This window comes from Talpa occidentalis, unplaced genomic scaffold, assembly GCF_014898055.3.
Source record: "Talpa occidentalis isolate TD23 unplaced genomic scaffold, MPIMG_talOcc4v2.1 talOcc4.9, whole genome shotgun sequence".
NCBI lineage: Eukaryota > Metazoa > Chordata > Mammalia > Eulipotyphla > Talpidae > Talpa > Talpa occidentalis.
Window position 1 is genome coordinate 115,006,270 of NW_023605305.1, and position 16,012 is coordinate 115,022,281.

At 46.6% G+C, this 16,012-nt stretch overlaps 1 protein-coding gene across 11 annotated transcripts in view; it reads right to left on the bottom strand.

Moving 5' to 3' along the window:
• The window catches only part of OTUD7B (OTU deubiquitinase 7B), a 54,141-nt gene that overhangs the window by 22,215 nt on the left and 15,914 nt on the right, over positions 1-16,012 (bottom strand). For 7 of the 11 annotated variants that reach the window (XM_037500993.2, XM_037500989.2, XM_037500988.2 and 4 more), the window contains one exon: positions 1,771-1,920. In XM_037500993.2, coding sequence (XP_037356890.1) covers positions 1,771-1,855 — 85 coding nt within the window. In that variant the 5' untranslated portion in view covers positions 1,856-1,920. Of the gene's footprint in view, positions 1-1,770; positions 1,921-2,611; positions 3,954-3,979; positions 4,071-9,658; positions 9,749-16,012 lie in introns of those variants that run through there. The other 4 variants (XM_037500990.2, XM_054691743.1, XM_037500991.2 and 1 more) reach the window with 3 other exon arrangements.

Consider the following 16,012-nt stretch of genomic DNA (forward strand, 5'->3'; position numbering starts at 1 on the left):
TGGGGTTCAGTTCAAAGGCTTTTCTGCACTCCGTGTATAAATTAGGTTTCTCTCCTGCACTTCCATAACACTCTCAACTTTTCTTTCATGGCATGAGTGCAAGTGCAGGAGACAGTGTACACGTGCTAATTTGCAACATAATTAAAACCAACTGTAATCAGATTCCTTGGTTCAAATCCTTAACTTCTCTGGGGCCTCCCTGGTGGAGCAAGAGATTTAGATGCAATTTATGAAGTTATCCACAGCCACTGCAGCACGAGTTCGAGCCCCTGCCAAGGAGATATCCATATGGCGCAGCAGACCTCTCCTGACTCACCCGCTGCTCCGCTCAGCAGTGTACTTCAGCCAGTCTGCCTATTCTGTTCCCCACTCTGTCTCTGGTGACTCTCTCACCCCCACACCTCTGGCCTGTACCCCAATTCTTGTATGAATAAATCTTTAAAAAAAATCTTTCTCTGAACCTCAGTTTTTAAAGTTGTAATACTGGGATGATAAACCTGCATTGCAGAGTGGTTGTGAAAATACTACATCTCGGGCCTCCCCGGTGGCGCAGCGGTTGAGCGCTGGGTTGCGAAGCTGCCCGCGGCCTCTGCGGCGCCGGTTCGATCCCCAGCTGCTCCCCGGCCACCGGAGGAGGGTCCCACATGGCGCGCAGACCTCTCCTGCCGCCCGTTGCTCCCCTCAGCAGTGTCCTTCGGTCCTTCTGCCTGCTCTGCTCCCCGCTCTGGCTCTGGTGAATTCTCTTACCCTCCCGTGCTTCTGACTGTACCCAGTGCATGTGTAAACAGAACAAACAAACAAATAAATAAATAAATAAACATGCCTCTATTAAAAAAAAAAAAAATACTACATCTCAAGCACCTCACACATTGAACACAAAGAGGTGTTCAACACGTTACAAGAGGAAAAGGAGGCATGTGAGTTGAATCTTGAAATATAAGGAGACTTTCAAGACAATAATGTAGGAAAGCACCCTATAGACTTAGGAAACAAGGCGCATAGCTAGTATGGGACAAAGTAGGAGGAGATGAAATGAAAACACAAGTTACAATGAATCCACAAACTGCAATTTAAACCTTGCTCTTCCATATTCAACCTAATGTACTTTTCACAGGTAGCTAAACAAATGTCAAAATGCCATACCTGGCTATGGCTGACAATCTAAAAAGTCACCTCTGTATGCTAAGAATCTGTCCTTTTCCCCACAGGCATAGGTATTTGTGTCATTTATGTACTATTAATAATGACTTCAAACAAAGATCCTATAGGCATGATTCCAACCCTTCAGGACCTTAAAATCTAGAACATTCATTTATGTATATATCTTGACAGAAGTAAACAAAAGTAGCACAATGAAAACATTTAATAAACCCATTCAGCATAGAACTACCCATACAAATTAGGGGGAAAAAAGAAAGAAAACCATGGATGATCCTGAATACAAAAGTCTGAGTTACTTACATATAATAAGGAAGCCAAAGAAATCTAGAGTTGTGCTCTCATACTCAGAGATCTAGAATTAAGCTCTCATTTGCAACTGCTGAGCATAAATTGGCAGCAGAAAAATTTTACACCAAAAATTCAAAGTGAAAAGGGGATTTTTGCATTTTAAAATTATGGTGGGTCATACACAAAATAGATCTAGAAGGAACTCAAATGTAAGGTCTACCACACACAAAGTGTCTTGTTGATCGCCTCAGATGTTCCAAATCACCCGAACAATAAATATCACATTTTACTTTCTTCTCATTCTCCGCCAGGAGTCCTTACCTTCCAGGAGATCGCGGGCCAGCCCTGGCTCTGCCCCTGTGGAACGGACAAAATCCGACAGGACAGCATCCATGTCCAGGGTCATGTGACCATTAAGCACTTTCAGGCAGTTGATGTAGGGAGGACATAGATCAAAATTCAGGCCTCCACCTGAGGAGGAAATAAACACGTAAGGCTCAAATTACACTGGAGCTGGAAGATCATAGCCCAATTTCAGCAGCTTTCTAACCACTGGGGAAACAAAACGCTAGATCATTTCAGCTGAACATATCATGAAAGATAACCTTTAGTTTCCTAATTCCTCATTAACATAACTTTTTTTACCTACTACATTAACCACAAAACCCTAACACCAGTCCAAGTGACGCTCCCCGCTACCTTCTGGAACACCACAGGTCTACCATCCATTTGCTCTATCCCAAATGCAGGAAGCAGCAAACTGCACCTCCATGGACTCCTCTAACACACACCTCGTTCCTGGCACTCAATATACCCTGAAATTAGTTTAATTAGTTGCTATCTCGCCGCCTCCTCTAAGGCACCACCAGCACGCACCACTTAGCAGGTGGCACAGTGCTGGCACAGGCGCTCAGGCAGTACCTGCTGAGTGACTCTGACCTGGACCACTGCAGCGGACGCCAGGGCTAGCGGAGGAAATGGGAGAAGCAAACGGACAGATTTAAACTATTCAAAATAAAAAAGCAGCTAGTACATAAAGCAGAGCGGACATTCCAAAAGCCCTGACAAAAATCAACCTTTGCTCCCCCACTTCATGAACCCAGGAAACATGCTCTTCTCCACTCAGGACACTAACTGCCAAATAAGCACACCCGAAACAGACCTGTCTTTCAGTCTTGGTTTTGGCAGAAACTGCGTCCCGGTGCCAGTCTGACACACACACATTCCCCTGAAGCTGAGGAAGCAATAAGGGAGGGAAGAACAATCACTAATCAAATTGTGCAGCCTCAGACAGAACTACGGTTCTCTGCAGAATAGGAGTTGTTTAACAGTTACCAGGGCCAACCTGCCCTACCGCACCCACCGACCCTGCCTTTGGACAGGTCAAAGGTGGGAGCCCTGGAGGAACAGCGCTGTCTCAGAAACCTCTTCTGACAGACCTACGTCTAAGGCTGACTCTCAGATGCTTTCCTTCACACAGTCCCTGCCCGAGAACACAGCTAGTTTAGTGGTATGACCAGATCCTGGTTTTCTGTGTTCCTTAGAAAGATGAAGGCAAATAAACAGCAATGATGTGTGAGTCATAAAACCAGCAGGTCACTAACTAACATGGTAACAGTGAATTTTTTTCTTTTGGGAGCAATCGCAAAACAGAAAGCATTCTCTCCGGTCCTGTTCAGTAGTACCAGACACACGAGTGCAGGGATAGGTTTTGTTCCTATCTGTAGCCCCAACATCCAGCAAAGCGCCCACAGTGTGGCAGTCAGTCAGAAAATGCCTGCACTGAAAACAAAACAAAAACAAACCCTTAGGACTTTGAGCGGACAATGTCGGGGGTGGGGGTAGGGAGCTGGTGCAGGGGGCCAATGGAATGCTGGCAGCGGCGTGGCGTGGTGTGTGCAGCTTCTGTCCATCTGAAGCCTGCGCGGCATTATGAACTGATGTTACCCCAATAAAAATAAATTTTTAAGTGCCTGATGGATAAATGACTAAGAGGACCTCCACATTAGTCACACACCAATCAATCTGCGCTTTAACTTGGCAGATGAGATATTCTAGGGCACTTTGCATCACCCTGTATTTCGAAGGGTCTGCCTTGGTTGGTCGCACTGTATCTCTCAAAGTTTGAGAAACTCCTTTCCAAACAGACAATCATGGGACTGTCACTACTTTCACCACCCTCAGACCCACAATTTTTACCTACACCCCAGATAAGAGGCGGCGACTCTGATCAAATTACTCACAGGGCTTCTGCTGGACCGTGTACCCTAAACTTGGATTCCATGACGCCTCAGATCTTTTCCAAGTTTAAAAACTAACCACTGAGGAAACGAAATCCTGGCCTCTTAGCTCACCTCAGTTTCTTAAGCTATGATTTCTTGGTCTACATATTATCAGCACCTAATCTGCTTTCTTTTCAACATCACACATGTCAGAAAAGCCCACCAATACATAAATGTTTGGCATAATATAGCTCAGATTCAAAATGTCACTTTATAAAATAAATTAGTTCCTTACATTCAACACTTACTATATTCCTTCTGAATTCATAGGTGAATGAGTGGTTCCCCTCACAATAGTTTCTCTAGTAATTCAGGCCAGGGTTCCTGGCTCAACGCCGTCTGGTCACAGAGATGAAAGAAACCCAAATAAATTGCACGCGCATAACCCACAATGAAGAGAACAAGCTGCAAAATTAACTTCAATCTTCTATTTAAAAAAAAGCAAAGGAATTCAGTAATGCCGTTTTTATAACTTTATGAAAGAATATGGGGAATATACATTAGCACACAAGCAGCAATCAGCGAAAAGGTGCTGGGGAAGTGTTGATTAAGCCTCAGGCATGGAAGCATGGGGGGGAGGGTGGATTTATAGATCTAACTTGATCTACACTAACTTGACTGAAAATCTCAGCACAAACTTCCTGGCAGCGCATTTCTGTATTTGGTGCCTCCAGGTGCGTGCCCGGGGCTCTGGACCCGTGAGGACAACAGCTCTTGTTACATCACCTCGGACACCTGGCTTGAGCTCCTCAAATTCCAAATGGGAATACCCAAGGCAACGACTGAGACCTGAGTCCTTGGCTCTGTCTCAGCACACAGGAAGGGAAGGAAAACAAAACACTGGTTTTCTAATGAAACAGAGAAGCACTCAAATCCCTGCTGACTGAACGGTATTTAGACAAATCTCAACTGGACACAAAATCCTCTGATCTTCCAATCAGAAGGCAATGGAGGGATGACTTAGTCCACTGTCGCGGCCACGCAAGAATCCCTGCTCTATCTCTGGTGGAAAGGTCGTCAGTCTCCACAGGCTCACACGGTGGAGAACTCAGCCTTTTGCCATAATGTTCACTTCCCCGTTGGACAGCTCTGATTGTTAGAAAGTGCTCGTGTAAATCATCAGTCCCTCTCCCCCTACGACTTTCACATAATCGTCCTTGTTCTGTTCTCCAGAACATTAAAATCTATATCCCGTACTGATGGACTCTTCGTGAAAATCATCCAACAAAGCATTTTTTTACATTAAACGTTGTCAATCAATACTGCACCATTATCATTAGCAAAGCAGGGGCCTTTATTTTAGGTAGGTACTTGCTGTTACCTATATTTGCCGATAAACCTTTATGCCAACTCTTTAGTATGATTCAACATATGGAATAACTTAAGTCTTGTACCTTGCCCAAAATTCACTTCCGCTCCTATCTCTGCCACTCATTCCTGCTTCCACATGCATGCCCTCTTGAAGTGATAACAGTGATCAGGAATAAATACTAATAAGTTAATGTAAATTAAGCACTTTCAAAAACCCTGTCATGTTCTTGACAAGACTGCAGCAGGTCTCAAATGGAGAAACAAGGTGTGGAAAGTCAGGTTGGCTGCACCCAAAGTTTGAACCCCGGCTCTCTCCACGGGCCCACGCTGCTTCCCAAGGGACTAGGGCACTGACCCCTCCCCCCAGGACTGCACTGATTCTCACCTGCCCATTCGTTTGCCATAGGAAAGGGCGGCACCTGTGTCTCGTATTTATTAAAGACTCCGACACCTGCCTCATATTTAATTCATTTCAAATCCTACAGCTTTCCCCAGCAATCTCAGCATCCACCTGCACAGCCCATCCAACACTTCCGCTCGGAGCTTCACCAGCTGACCCTACTCTGTGTCACTATGGTCAAAACTCGGAACGCACTGAACTAGACAGTCTCAATTGACACGATGCTCAGTTTCCAGGATGGAGGGAAAACCCCACAACACTTCAACGATTATAATAAAGACATGTTGGGGGAAGGGGTGTTATCTCGCATAGGGAGTCAGGAAACAGGCAATCTTGCCAGGAATTGAGGTTCCAGCTAAGAACCAAAGATGAATAGGAACTGGAGAAACACACTGAAACAGAAAAGAATAGTCAAGCACAGAGGTGAGAATGGTGCAAAATGAGGACAAAGAGAGGGACCTGTTAAAGATTTGGGATTCTGGCACATATTGGGAAAAAAAACAACTAGCAACAACAAATGCTGGCAAGGATATAAAGAAAAAGGAAACCTCTTACACCGCTGAGGACCTTTAAATTACTAAAAATGGATCTACCATATCACCCAGTAATTCCACTCTAGGAATCTACCCAAAGAACACAAAAGCATTAATTTGAAAGGAAACCCGCACTCCTGTGTTTACTGAGGCACTATTTACAACAGCCAAGATATGGGAACAACCTAAATGCCCCAAAACAGGGGACTGGAGCCAGAAGAGGGGAGTCTATATACACAGTGGAATACTATCCGGTGATCCAAAAAGATAAACTCATGCCATTTGCAGCAACATGGATGGAACTGGAAGGGATGATGCTCAGTGAAATAAGCCAGAAGGAAAAAGAAAAATATCATTTATAGGAGGAATACAGAGGAACCAAATAAGGGCTGGGGCAGGGAGAGACAAAACTAGCAAGCAACTATAAATTGGAGACCTTAAGCGGGGAGGGGAGAGAGAGGGATTAACACCGGCGGAAGAGCAGAGACTATGGTGGCGGTTCACAGGTGACTTGGTGGTGGGAATTTTATGGGGACTACACCTGAGGGGTTTGGGGTTCTATCCTAAAAAGTGGTAGAGTAGAAGGAGTATGACATGATCCAATCTGAATTATTAAAAATCACCCGGGGTGGGTAAATCAGGCAAAAGAGGGCAATTGTATGAAGAACAGAAATGGACTTTGGTGAACTTAATGTGGTATAAACACATGTTGATTTTTAATGGCACACCTGAAGCTTATACACCCTTCTCCTTGAACCTCCTACTGGTTTTTTATTACCTCCCTTACTCCTGGCAGAAGAAAGACATTCCATCCTCCTTCTGAGACAAAACTGCAAAAGAAAAATTTCTTCGGGTTTCCTCCTCTGTCCCTAATGCTGGCTATTCTCTTCTCTGCAAAACTCCTTACAAAGACTACATTCACCGACGCTATTTTCTCACCTTATATTCAACCCTTGATCTACTAAATGGGCTGACACAGAAAAAGAAAGGCACCGCCGTATACGTGGATGGTCACCATCCTCTACTGTTCACCTAAAGCCATCGCTTCTCAGTGAGCAACACTTGCAGACCACCCCTCCGGCCTCTCAGGCTGTGTCTTGCACTTGGTCACTTCCACTGACTCCTGGTCAGGCCTGCACCAGGGTTAGCTAGTGCACCCGCACTTCTCACCTCAGGCCTCCCACTGTCTCACTCTGCCATCATCCCCATGAGAAACTCCCAGGCATGCCTGAGCACCCAAATGATGAGGAGCCCCAAACACCCCTCCTGTAATCCCACACTCACAAATTCAGCTCATAAACGCGAACTGTCCCAGCTGTCCCACCACCTCTCAAATTACTTCTCCTTCAGCACCAACCACTCCAGCAAACGATACCATCCCCTCCAGCCACCCCAGGCTCCCACCTCAGAACCACCCTGGACTGCTCTTGCCTCATCCTCACGCACAGAGTCCTTCACTACAGCTCACTACTTTTGCCTTAAAAATTTCCTAAATCCACCAACACTTTTCAAACTATATCCCTTTTATTCTCTCTCAGGTTTTCACAACCTGGACCCCAGTAAACAGTTTCCCAACTTCTTCCTACTACTTCCCCAGCCACTGTTCCCAGTGGTTGGCTGTGGAAGCTGTTAGTTCTAACACGCAAGTATGACCGTGTGCCGTCCGCTCCTCTAAATGTTCCCCTGGACCCTCAATGATTAAAGCTTAAGATCCAAATTCCTGTACCCGACTGAGGCGGCCCTTCGCGAGCGCCTCTACCATCTCCAGCCTGTCTAACCCCGTCACTTCCCTTCTTGGCCTGGCAGTTTCCCACGGCCACCGCGCGCTTCACACCGCAGTTCCTTGGCGCACACGGTTCCCTCTGCCTGGAATGACTCCTAGTCTCGCTGCTGAAGCCTCACGCTTCTTTAAGACTAACTTGAGTCACCACCGCATTTGCAAAACCTTCTCTGGCTTTCCAAGTTAAAGTGCCCATTTCTTCCTTGGAGCGCCACCTTGTCCTCAACCTCCAATCAGGTTATTTAACCACACTGCACAGTATTTGTGTTTATTTTCTTGTTTATGTCCCCCACTAGCCCGTGAGCCATCTGAGGGCAGGGATCTTGTTCATCCTGTATCTCCAGCATCCGAATGCCAAGTAAGTGTGCAACTTCTGTTCAGATGAATAAACTGCATTTATACAGCACCTACTACATACACGTACTTTGCACGCACACACATGCACCCACACACAAAATTATACTAATATTCACTGTTGAAAATAGGCAAGTCTAACAGTTGCTCATCTCAAAGCCATTTGCTTAAGATTTACGTGACGTTATCGCAACAGATTTCACGTCCTAAACATTTAAGTTCAAACTAGTATGAAAATCAGTCTCCATGCTGATTGCCCAATTAGTAACAAAAAATGACCAAAGTAAAATACCATTGTAGAGAGCAGAGCTGTGTTAAACGCTAGAGAAACCACGGCCCGTATTCTCCGACTTGCAACATTCCAGGGCGCAGCCACAGGCTCAGGATGCACCACTCCCCAGCTCCACTATGTACTGCCGTGTCTGATTCCTCTCTTACTCCCCCGGAATCCTCTCCTACTCCCCCTGAATCCTCTCCTACTCCTCCAAAAGCATTGGAAAACACAACATTCAAGACTGTCAAGAATTTTCAAAGGTCAGAGACTCCTCCATGTCTGTGATGTCAGTCCCCAGGAATCCAGACAGGGTGAAAGAGGAAGGATAGAAATGCTTAGAAATTTCACACAATTCTTGATTAGGTGGGAAGGGGAGAGGGAAGGCTCTTGGCAGACTGTTTTTAGTTAGTATGGGTTCTTCCAAGTGAAAGAAACAAAACCTTCTGAGAAGAAAAAAAAAAAAAAACTATGACCAAACTCCACAGTAAGGAGAAGGCATTACTGACAGTTACAATTAGATGGGTCTGGAAGGAAGGGGGAGTGAAGGGAAGTAAACAGGTGTTGGTGTTAACCATTACTTCATTTAAACTTCAAACAAAGCTCTAGCCGCCCGTCTGCCTGCCCGTCTGCCTGCGTTGCTCAGCCCACACTATAGCCGAAGCTCCAGTCACAAAGGCCGGGTCATCTGCTCTAGGCCACAGGGGAAGGGTGATAGAAACGGGATTTTTATGAACCCAGCCTGCCTGACTGCAGGGCCAGTTGCGCATTACTGAGTCTGTAACAGGGTGGTCCCCAGGAAAGGGGGAGGCTCCTATGTTTTCTGTTGATGCAGCGGATGGCAGAACCCATTTAGAATAGGCAGGTTTGCGGGGTTTGGGCTGCCCCTCTCCCTGTCCTATAACAAGTCCAGGCAAGAGGCCTGAGAAGACGGGGCAGTCCCTCCATGTGAGGCCTTCACACTTCACCTCCCTCCAGCTCCACTGGGAGAGGCAGCTTGGGGTACTGACAGCTCTAGCCCCAAATCCCCATGCTGCTACTGAGGGGCTGAGCAACCACGGGCAATATAACTGTTTAGAGCCTGTTTCTTTTAAGCATAAAATGGGAAACAACTCTGCATTTCAGACCTGTTTTTAGAATTAAATAGCGACACTGACACAGGACAACAGGGGGGCTGGAGCCTCCAAAGACAGTGCAGTGAGGACTGGTGACTGTGGGTTCTCACCCACACGCACAACTGCAAGACCCTCAGGCCCAGGGAGCAACAACGAGGCTGACCTCACAAACGGGGCAGGGTCCTCGAGCACACCGGAGGCCGCTCCCTCACTCCAGACGGCGCCCAGAGCGTCCAAGTCTCACAGGAAACGCCGCTCGCCCAAGATGGCGCCGGCCGCCAACAAGGCCTGGGGCACGTGGCCGCCCGGCGTCACTCACCGGAGCTGGGGGCGCCCACACGCAGGGCCACAGAGAAGACACGGCGGTGGCCCCCGCGTGAGGGCCGTGGCGGAGAGCCCCGCGCTCGGGACCAGACGACCACGGAGGCGACGGCCCCGGGAGGCAAGGCCGCGGCCAGCCGGCCCAGGGCGCTCGCCGGCGACCCCGACACGGCGCAGCGGCCGCTCCTCTGCAGCGCCGGGTAGCGCGGGGCCCCGGGGTCGCGGCTTCTCGGGAGCCACCGGCCCGTCCCCACAGCAAACAGCTCCCTGAGGACCTGGCCGGGAGGCCGGCTGCTCCTTTCAGGCGGGGCTGGAGGCAGCGGGAGGCGGGTGCGGTCCCAAGCACCCCTGAAGCTCTTGGGCTTCTCGTCCCCCTGTGGAGGCCCAGGCCGTCTGTTAGGCGCGTCGGCGGGCATGGAGTCCAGCGAGCAAGTGTCCAGCCCCAGGAGAGACACCCAGCAAGTGCGAGCTGGCGGGTCGGCCCCAAGCTGGCGCCTGCCTGCGCTAACTCCTCTCCCCGCCCTCTGGACCCCTTTGCATCCCGCAGCTGATTGGACCGATTATCAAGCAGCTAACAGCCCGCACCTGGTCCATTCCCCCTCCAGGCCCCAAGCCCCGGCGAAAAAACTTCCTGTAGCTGCAGGAGGAACAGCACAGGAGCAACAGCACTGGAGCTGGCCGGTGGGGCCCAGGCAGGGCGCACAGGCCTTGGGCAGGCGGGAAGGGGAACCGTGTGGCAAGGCTGGGGGGATGGGGGGGAAGGTGCCAGCAGCCTAAGCCCCAGAGGAGCCACTGGTGGTGGGCAGTGAAATGGACACCACCCTAGGCCGCTCTCAAGCAAGATGCTCTGGGGCCAAGCACAGGAGCCCAAGGCGGGATCTCTCTTTTCACTAGGAAACCCCTTCAGGGCAGTGCTTAGCACACAATAAGTCTTCAAAAAATGCCTTTTTTTGCCTAACTCCCTCCCCCACTCCTTCCACCTCATTCCACTGTGCCCAGCACAGCATCCCCCCCAAGAGCTCCCTCTACTCCTCCCCATCAGACCCTCCAAGTCCTACCACCATTTCCAAGGTGCCATCGTAGTGCACGCGTGCTCGAGCTCTCTTTGTCTCTCTCTCTCTCTCTCTCTCACACACACACACACACACACACAACACACACACACACACCAGTTTCTCATTCCCATCCCAGTCTTTCCCTTTACTGCGCCTTCAAGAAAAAGGGTTCACTTAATAGTACCTTCTACATGTGATCTCAAAAGGGAAACGTGGGTCCTCTCCTAGATGAATGAGCAAAGCTGAATAGCTCACCCCTTCCCAAGTCTCCAGGAGCAGCAATTTCACACATATTTAGTGAAATTATCATATCTTGATCTATCAGTCCTACACCCCTTCCTACTCCCAAGATGTTGTAATATTCTTCGTAGAATGCAAATCTCATACATGCTTTTATTTTTACGGATTATTGGAAGGAATATTTACATCACTTCCTACCTACTGCATAATGCTGGGTGGTTTTCGGTTTGTTTTTTTAACCTCTATTACAGTGTATACTCAGGGTATTACCACTCTTCCCCTCTAAATCAAACCTAGGAGAGAAAAAAAACTCAACCCAACCATATGCTTTGCCCCTTCTCCCCAGATGTACTTGTTTACCACACGCTGCTGTGGAGACACACCAGTACAGACACCAGAGCTCGTCACATGGCCCCATCACCACCACTAGTTTGTGGACGTGTCAGAACAAGATTTAACTTTTTTCCCAAGAGTTTCTAGTTTTTTATCAGGGCTCCAAAGAGCAAAACAAATTTCTAAGAGACAAAGCCCACAAACAGCCAAGTGCTAACATAAAGATCAGGAGACGTTCAGAGAGCTCCTGATGAGCCAGCATTTGTCTTTTTCTATGAAAGGCTCTTTGGATTGGTTATTTAGGAAATTTAAAAATTTGTACAGGGGAAGTGACCTTTGGAAAAATAAGGGCAAAGAGTCATACAAAAAATCTATTATTATAATTAGCACAACAGCAGCAACTTAAGTAGAAACAGAAATCGTATTTATTTTTTAGATCCAAAGCAGTGTGTCTATTTGTTTTTCTTTTTCCTTTCAAATAGAGCAAATGACAGTCCAACGTTTAGTTCTCAATAAATTCAACTTTTAGATGAGTAGTGTATGAAAACAAAAGTTCTACTTGAGCCGTTAAAGAATCTGATTACTAAACTTCTGACATGAGAGAAAAAAACATACTATAAATCGGAAGAGGCTGTCCAACAGCACACACATTACTTTTCTAGAACCAACCCTCAACCGTTTAGTTGCTAACAACTTTTTCTCCCTTACAGGTCACTTCACAGTCAATTATAGAGCTTCCATTCAAGGGAAGAAAAAGCAGATGGCGAAAATTTTTCAATAACTGTACTGTCTGCAAATAGTTCTCCATAGGAAAACATGGGACACACTGAAAATTTCTTCTGATAAATTAACTTCCTCCAGCATATAACTACTAATTTTCCTTTTAAGATTTATTTTATTTATGCATACAAGAGCTGGGGTGCAGGCCAGAGATGATGAGGTGAGAGGATTCACCAGGGACAGAGTGGGGAGCACAACAGGCAGATGTACTGAAATAACAGCAGGTGAGTCAGGAGAGGTCTGCTGCGCCATGTGGGTAGCTCCCTGGCTGGGGATCAAACTCATGATGCAGTGGCTGCGGATAGCTTCATAGTGCTGCGTCTTAACCCCTTGCACCACCAGGGAGGCCCCCTACTAATTTTCTTAAAAGTCTCAAACAATTTGAAAAAGACATGTGCCTTTGATAAAATTAAGTAATTGAGTTCAAGGAAAGATACTTTGTGTTTCCATTATTATTTGTTAGATTCTCCATCTTCCTGTTCTCTAGGTCCATCTTTCCTGGTTACATCTAAACCTCACTTGAATTCCTGCAGATACATCATGTGACACATTCACTGGCACTTGCTCATGGATGGCCTGACACTCATGTCTTATGGCTCCAATCTATCAGTCATTCATTGAAAGTTTACCAAGTTGGGTCCACCATGTACGAAGGTACCAGGTGCCATATAAAGGGCCTGAGGATACAAATGAAAGAAAGAAGCCATGGTCCTACTCTCAGGGAACTCAGTCTGGTGGGAGAAATCTACACGGTAGGATGCCCAGTGGAATAGGAAAAGGTGGTAAGGTGCAACCAGTCTACCTGCATGGGTTAAGGAAATGTCTCAAACTGAGTCATTAGTGTGTGTAAGAAGAGTTCATCAATGTATCTTGGAGGACAAGATACATTTCACATAGAAGAATTAAGATCCTTTAAGTTGATACCTTTCTTTTATACTTTTAAAAATCCTAAACTATCTAACACATTGTTGACACACAGAGACTAACAAATATTTGTAGTTCTAAATTGTCCTCAAAAGTCCATGTGGGTCTCCCCGGTGGCGCAGCGGTTGAGCGCTGGGTTGCGAAACTGCCCATGGCCTCTGCGGCGCCGGTTCGATCCCCGGCTGCTCCCCGGCCACCGGAGGAGGTCGCGGACCTCTCCTGCCGCCCGCTGCTCCCCTCAGCAGTGTACTTCGGTCCTTCTGCCTGCTCTGCTCCCTGCTCTGGCTCTGGTGAATTCTCTCACCCTCCCGCACTTCTGACTGTACCCAGTGCATGTATAAACAAAACAAACAAACAAACAAATAAATAAAACATGCCTCTATTAAAAAAAAAAAAAGTCCATGTGTGTGGATAAATGAGAGCTAATCGATACCTAAAACAGACTTGTGAATTATTTACTGGTCTCAAATGTCATCATTCACCCCCTAGATATATATAATCAAAGCCTAGAGGAACAAATATATTTGTCTGATAACTCTTTTGCTGTAACTTTTTGTTTTAATAGCTTAAACATTAAATACTCTTTATCTCTTTTTTATCTCTTTTCCAATGGAAAACACATACCTGTTGAAAAGATGCTAGGACTTGGTATTCTGAATCTGAATACCAAAATTGGGAACCCTCAGTCCTACAGGGATTTTCAGAGAAATCAAATCAGTCTAGTCATTGAAAATCCACAACCTAACAAACTCAGTATTTTGCACTTAAAAATACTATCCAAGTTTGTTCACAAACTTGGCCACCACCATCCTCTCCACCCACACCAACCCCAGCAACACACACATTCCTATTTCCAGGTTGGAGTTAAGAAACAGAAACTCCAGCCCAGGAGATGCTGAGCATTACTTAGTTCTTTTATTTGTATAGGTTGTGCCTTTTGTGGTAGTAAATTTTCTTTTAAAAGCAACCAAGGGGGCCTCCCCGGTGGCGCAGCGGTTGAGCGCTGGGTTGCGAAGCTGCCCGCAGCCTCCGCGGCGCCGGTTCGATCCCCGGCTGCTCCCAGGCCACCGGAGGAGGGCTCCACATGGCGCGCAGACCTCTCCTGCCGCCCGCTGCTCCCCTCAGCAGTGTACTTCGGTCCTTCTGCCTGCTCTGCTCCCCGCTCTGGATCTGGTGAATTCTCTCACCCTCCCGCACTTCTGACTGTACCCAGTGCATGTATAAACAAACAAAATAAATAAATTAATTAAATAAATAAAGCATGCCTCTATAAAAAATAAATAAATAAATAAAAGCAACCAAGCCTTTTATATTTACACACATAAAATTAGTTATGGGCATATAATGCAGTCTGACAAATCCAGTCTACCTGGGATTATAGACTATACCATTTCTATTTATTTAAATAATTAACACTTCACACGTGGGTCTTACGTGGAACAAGTCTGGTGGTAAGATACAGAAAGCCAGTCTATTTTCTTTGTTTAGCACTTTTAGAATTACGGACTTTAAAACTAGGATATCAGCTATCACTTCACTCTGTACCCTCAAGTCACAGACGAGGACACTGAGAATCAGGTGAGTGAGGTTAAGTGACTTGCCTAGAGCCACAGAGCTAACTGGAGATACAGAACGAAAATCTGTTGACACCATCCAGTGGTCTTTACTTGACCTCACATCTATCAGTAACTTGCAGTTCTCCATGTGATCCTCTTTGTGGATTTACCTACAAAAATCTTTCCTCCTGCCACCCAATTACTTCTTATTTTTGCAAGGTGTGCACAAAAGAAAAAGAGATGTACCTAAGGAACGTAATTACTTAGAGCAAAGCATATTAGGAAGGGGAATCATCTACAAAGAAAATCACGAAGGCAGCGCAAATCAAGTCATCATTTTCATTTTGCCCGTCACCATTAAAGACATACTGGATTTGACAATCTTCTTTTAATACTATATCCCTCAGTACTCAAGTTTTTAGCAAGAGGATAGCGTAAAATTATGTGACACAGGGACAGACTTTTTCTTTTCTGTTGATACTTTGAAGCTATCATATACTTTCTCAGTCATTATTAAGTAATCAAACAGCAGTAACTAAATTTGAACAGACTAAAGTATAAAACAAAAACTGAGAGAGGGGCCTCCCCTGGTGGCGCAGCAGTTGAGTGCTGGACTGCAAAGCTGCCCGCAGCCTCTGCAGCGCCGGTTCGATCCCCGGCCGGTGGTTCGATCCCCGGCCACCGGCGAGGGTCCCACATGGCGAGACAGACCTCTCCTGCCGTGCCCGCTGCTCCCCTCAGCAGTGTATTTTGTCAGTCTGCCTGTTTTGCCTGTTCTGCCCGCCCCGCTCTGGCTCTGGTGAATTCTCTCACCCTCCCGCACTTCTGACTGTACCCAGTGCTTGTATGAATAAATAAATGTTTAAAAAAAAAACAAAAAAACAAACAGAGAAAAAGCTAAGGCACGAACTTTTAACATATTATCAATATCCAAAAATGTGAAACCTCTGGGAGCAGCAAAGCGGTAACTCTCCTCACACGTTTACTCAGGCTCATTTACAGGAAAACTACATTCTTCCTCTTGGGGAGAGTCACCACCAGCTCAGTAGCACCCCAGTCACTGCAATTCTCTCCTAAGAAAACCTTAACCTCCAGAATCTCTTACTCAACAAGCATGCATAAGGAGCCCCTCTGTGAGGGCAACATGCAAAGTGAGGACACGCCTAAACCAATAAACCATTATCCCTGCTTTCTGGAAGTTCACCTAGTGGACTGATTCCAGAGAAAACGCCAAGGTATCTATCAGCTAACTTCCTTTATTCAACAAGGATTTACTAAGTGCCAGACACCAGAGAAAGAAAATGAAGA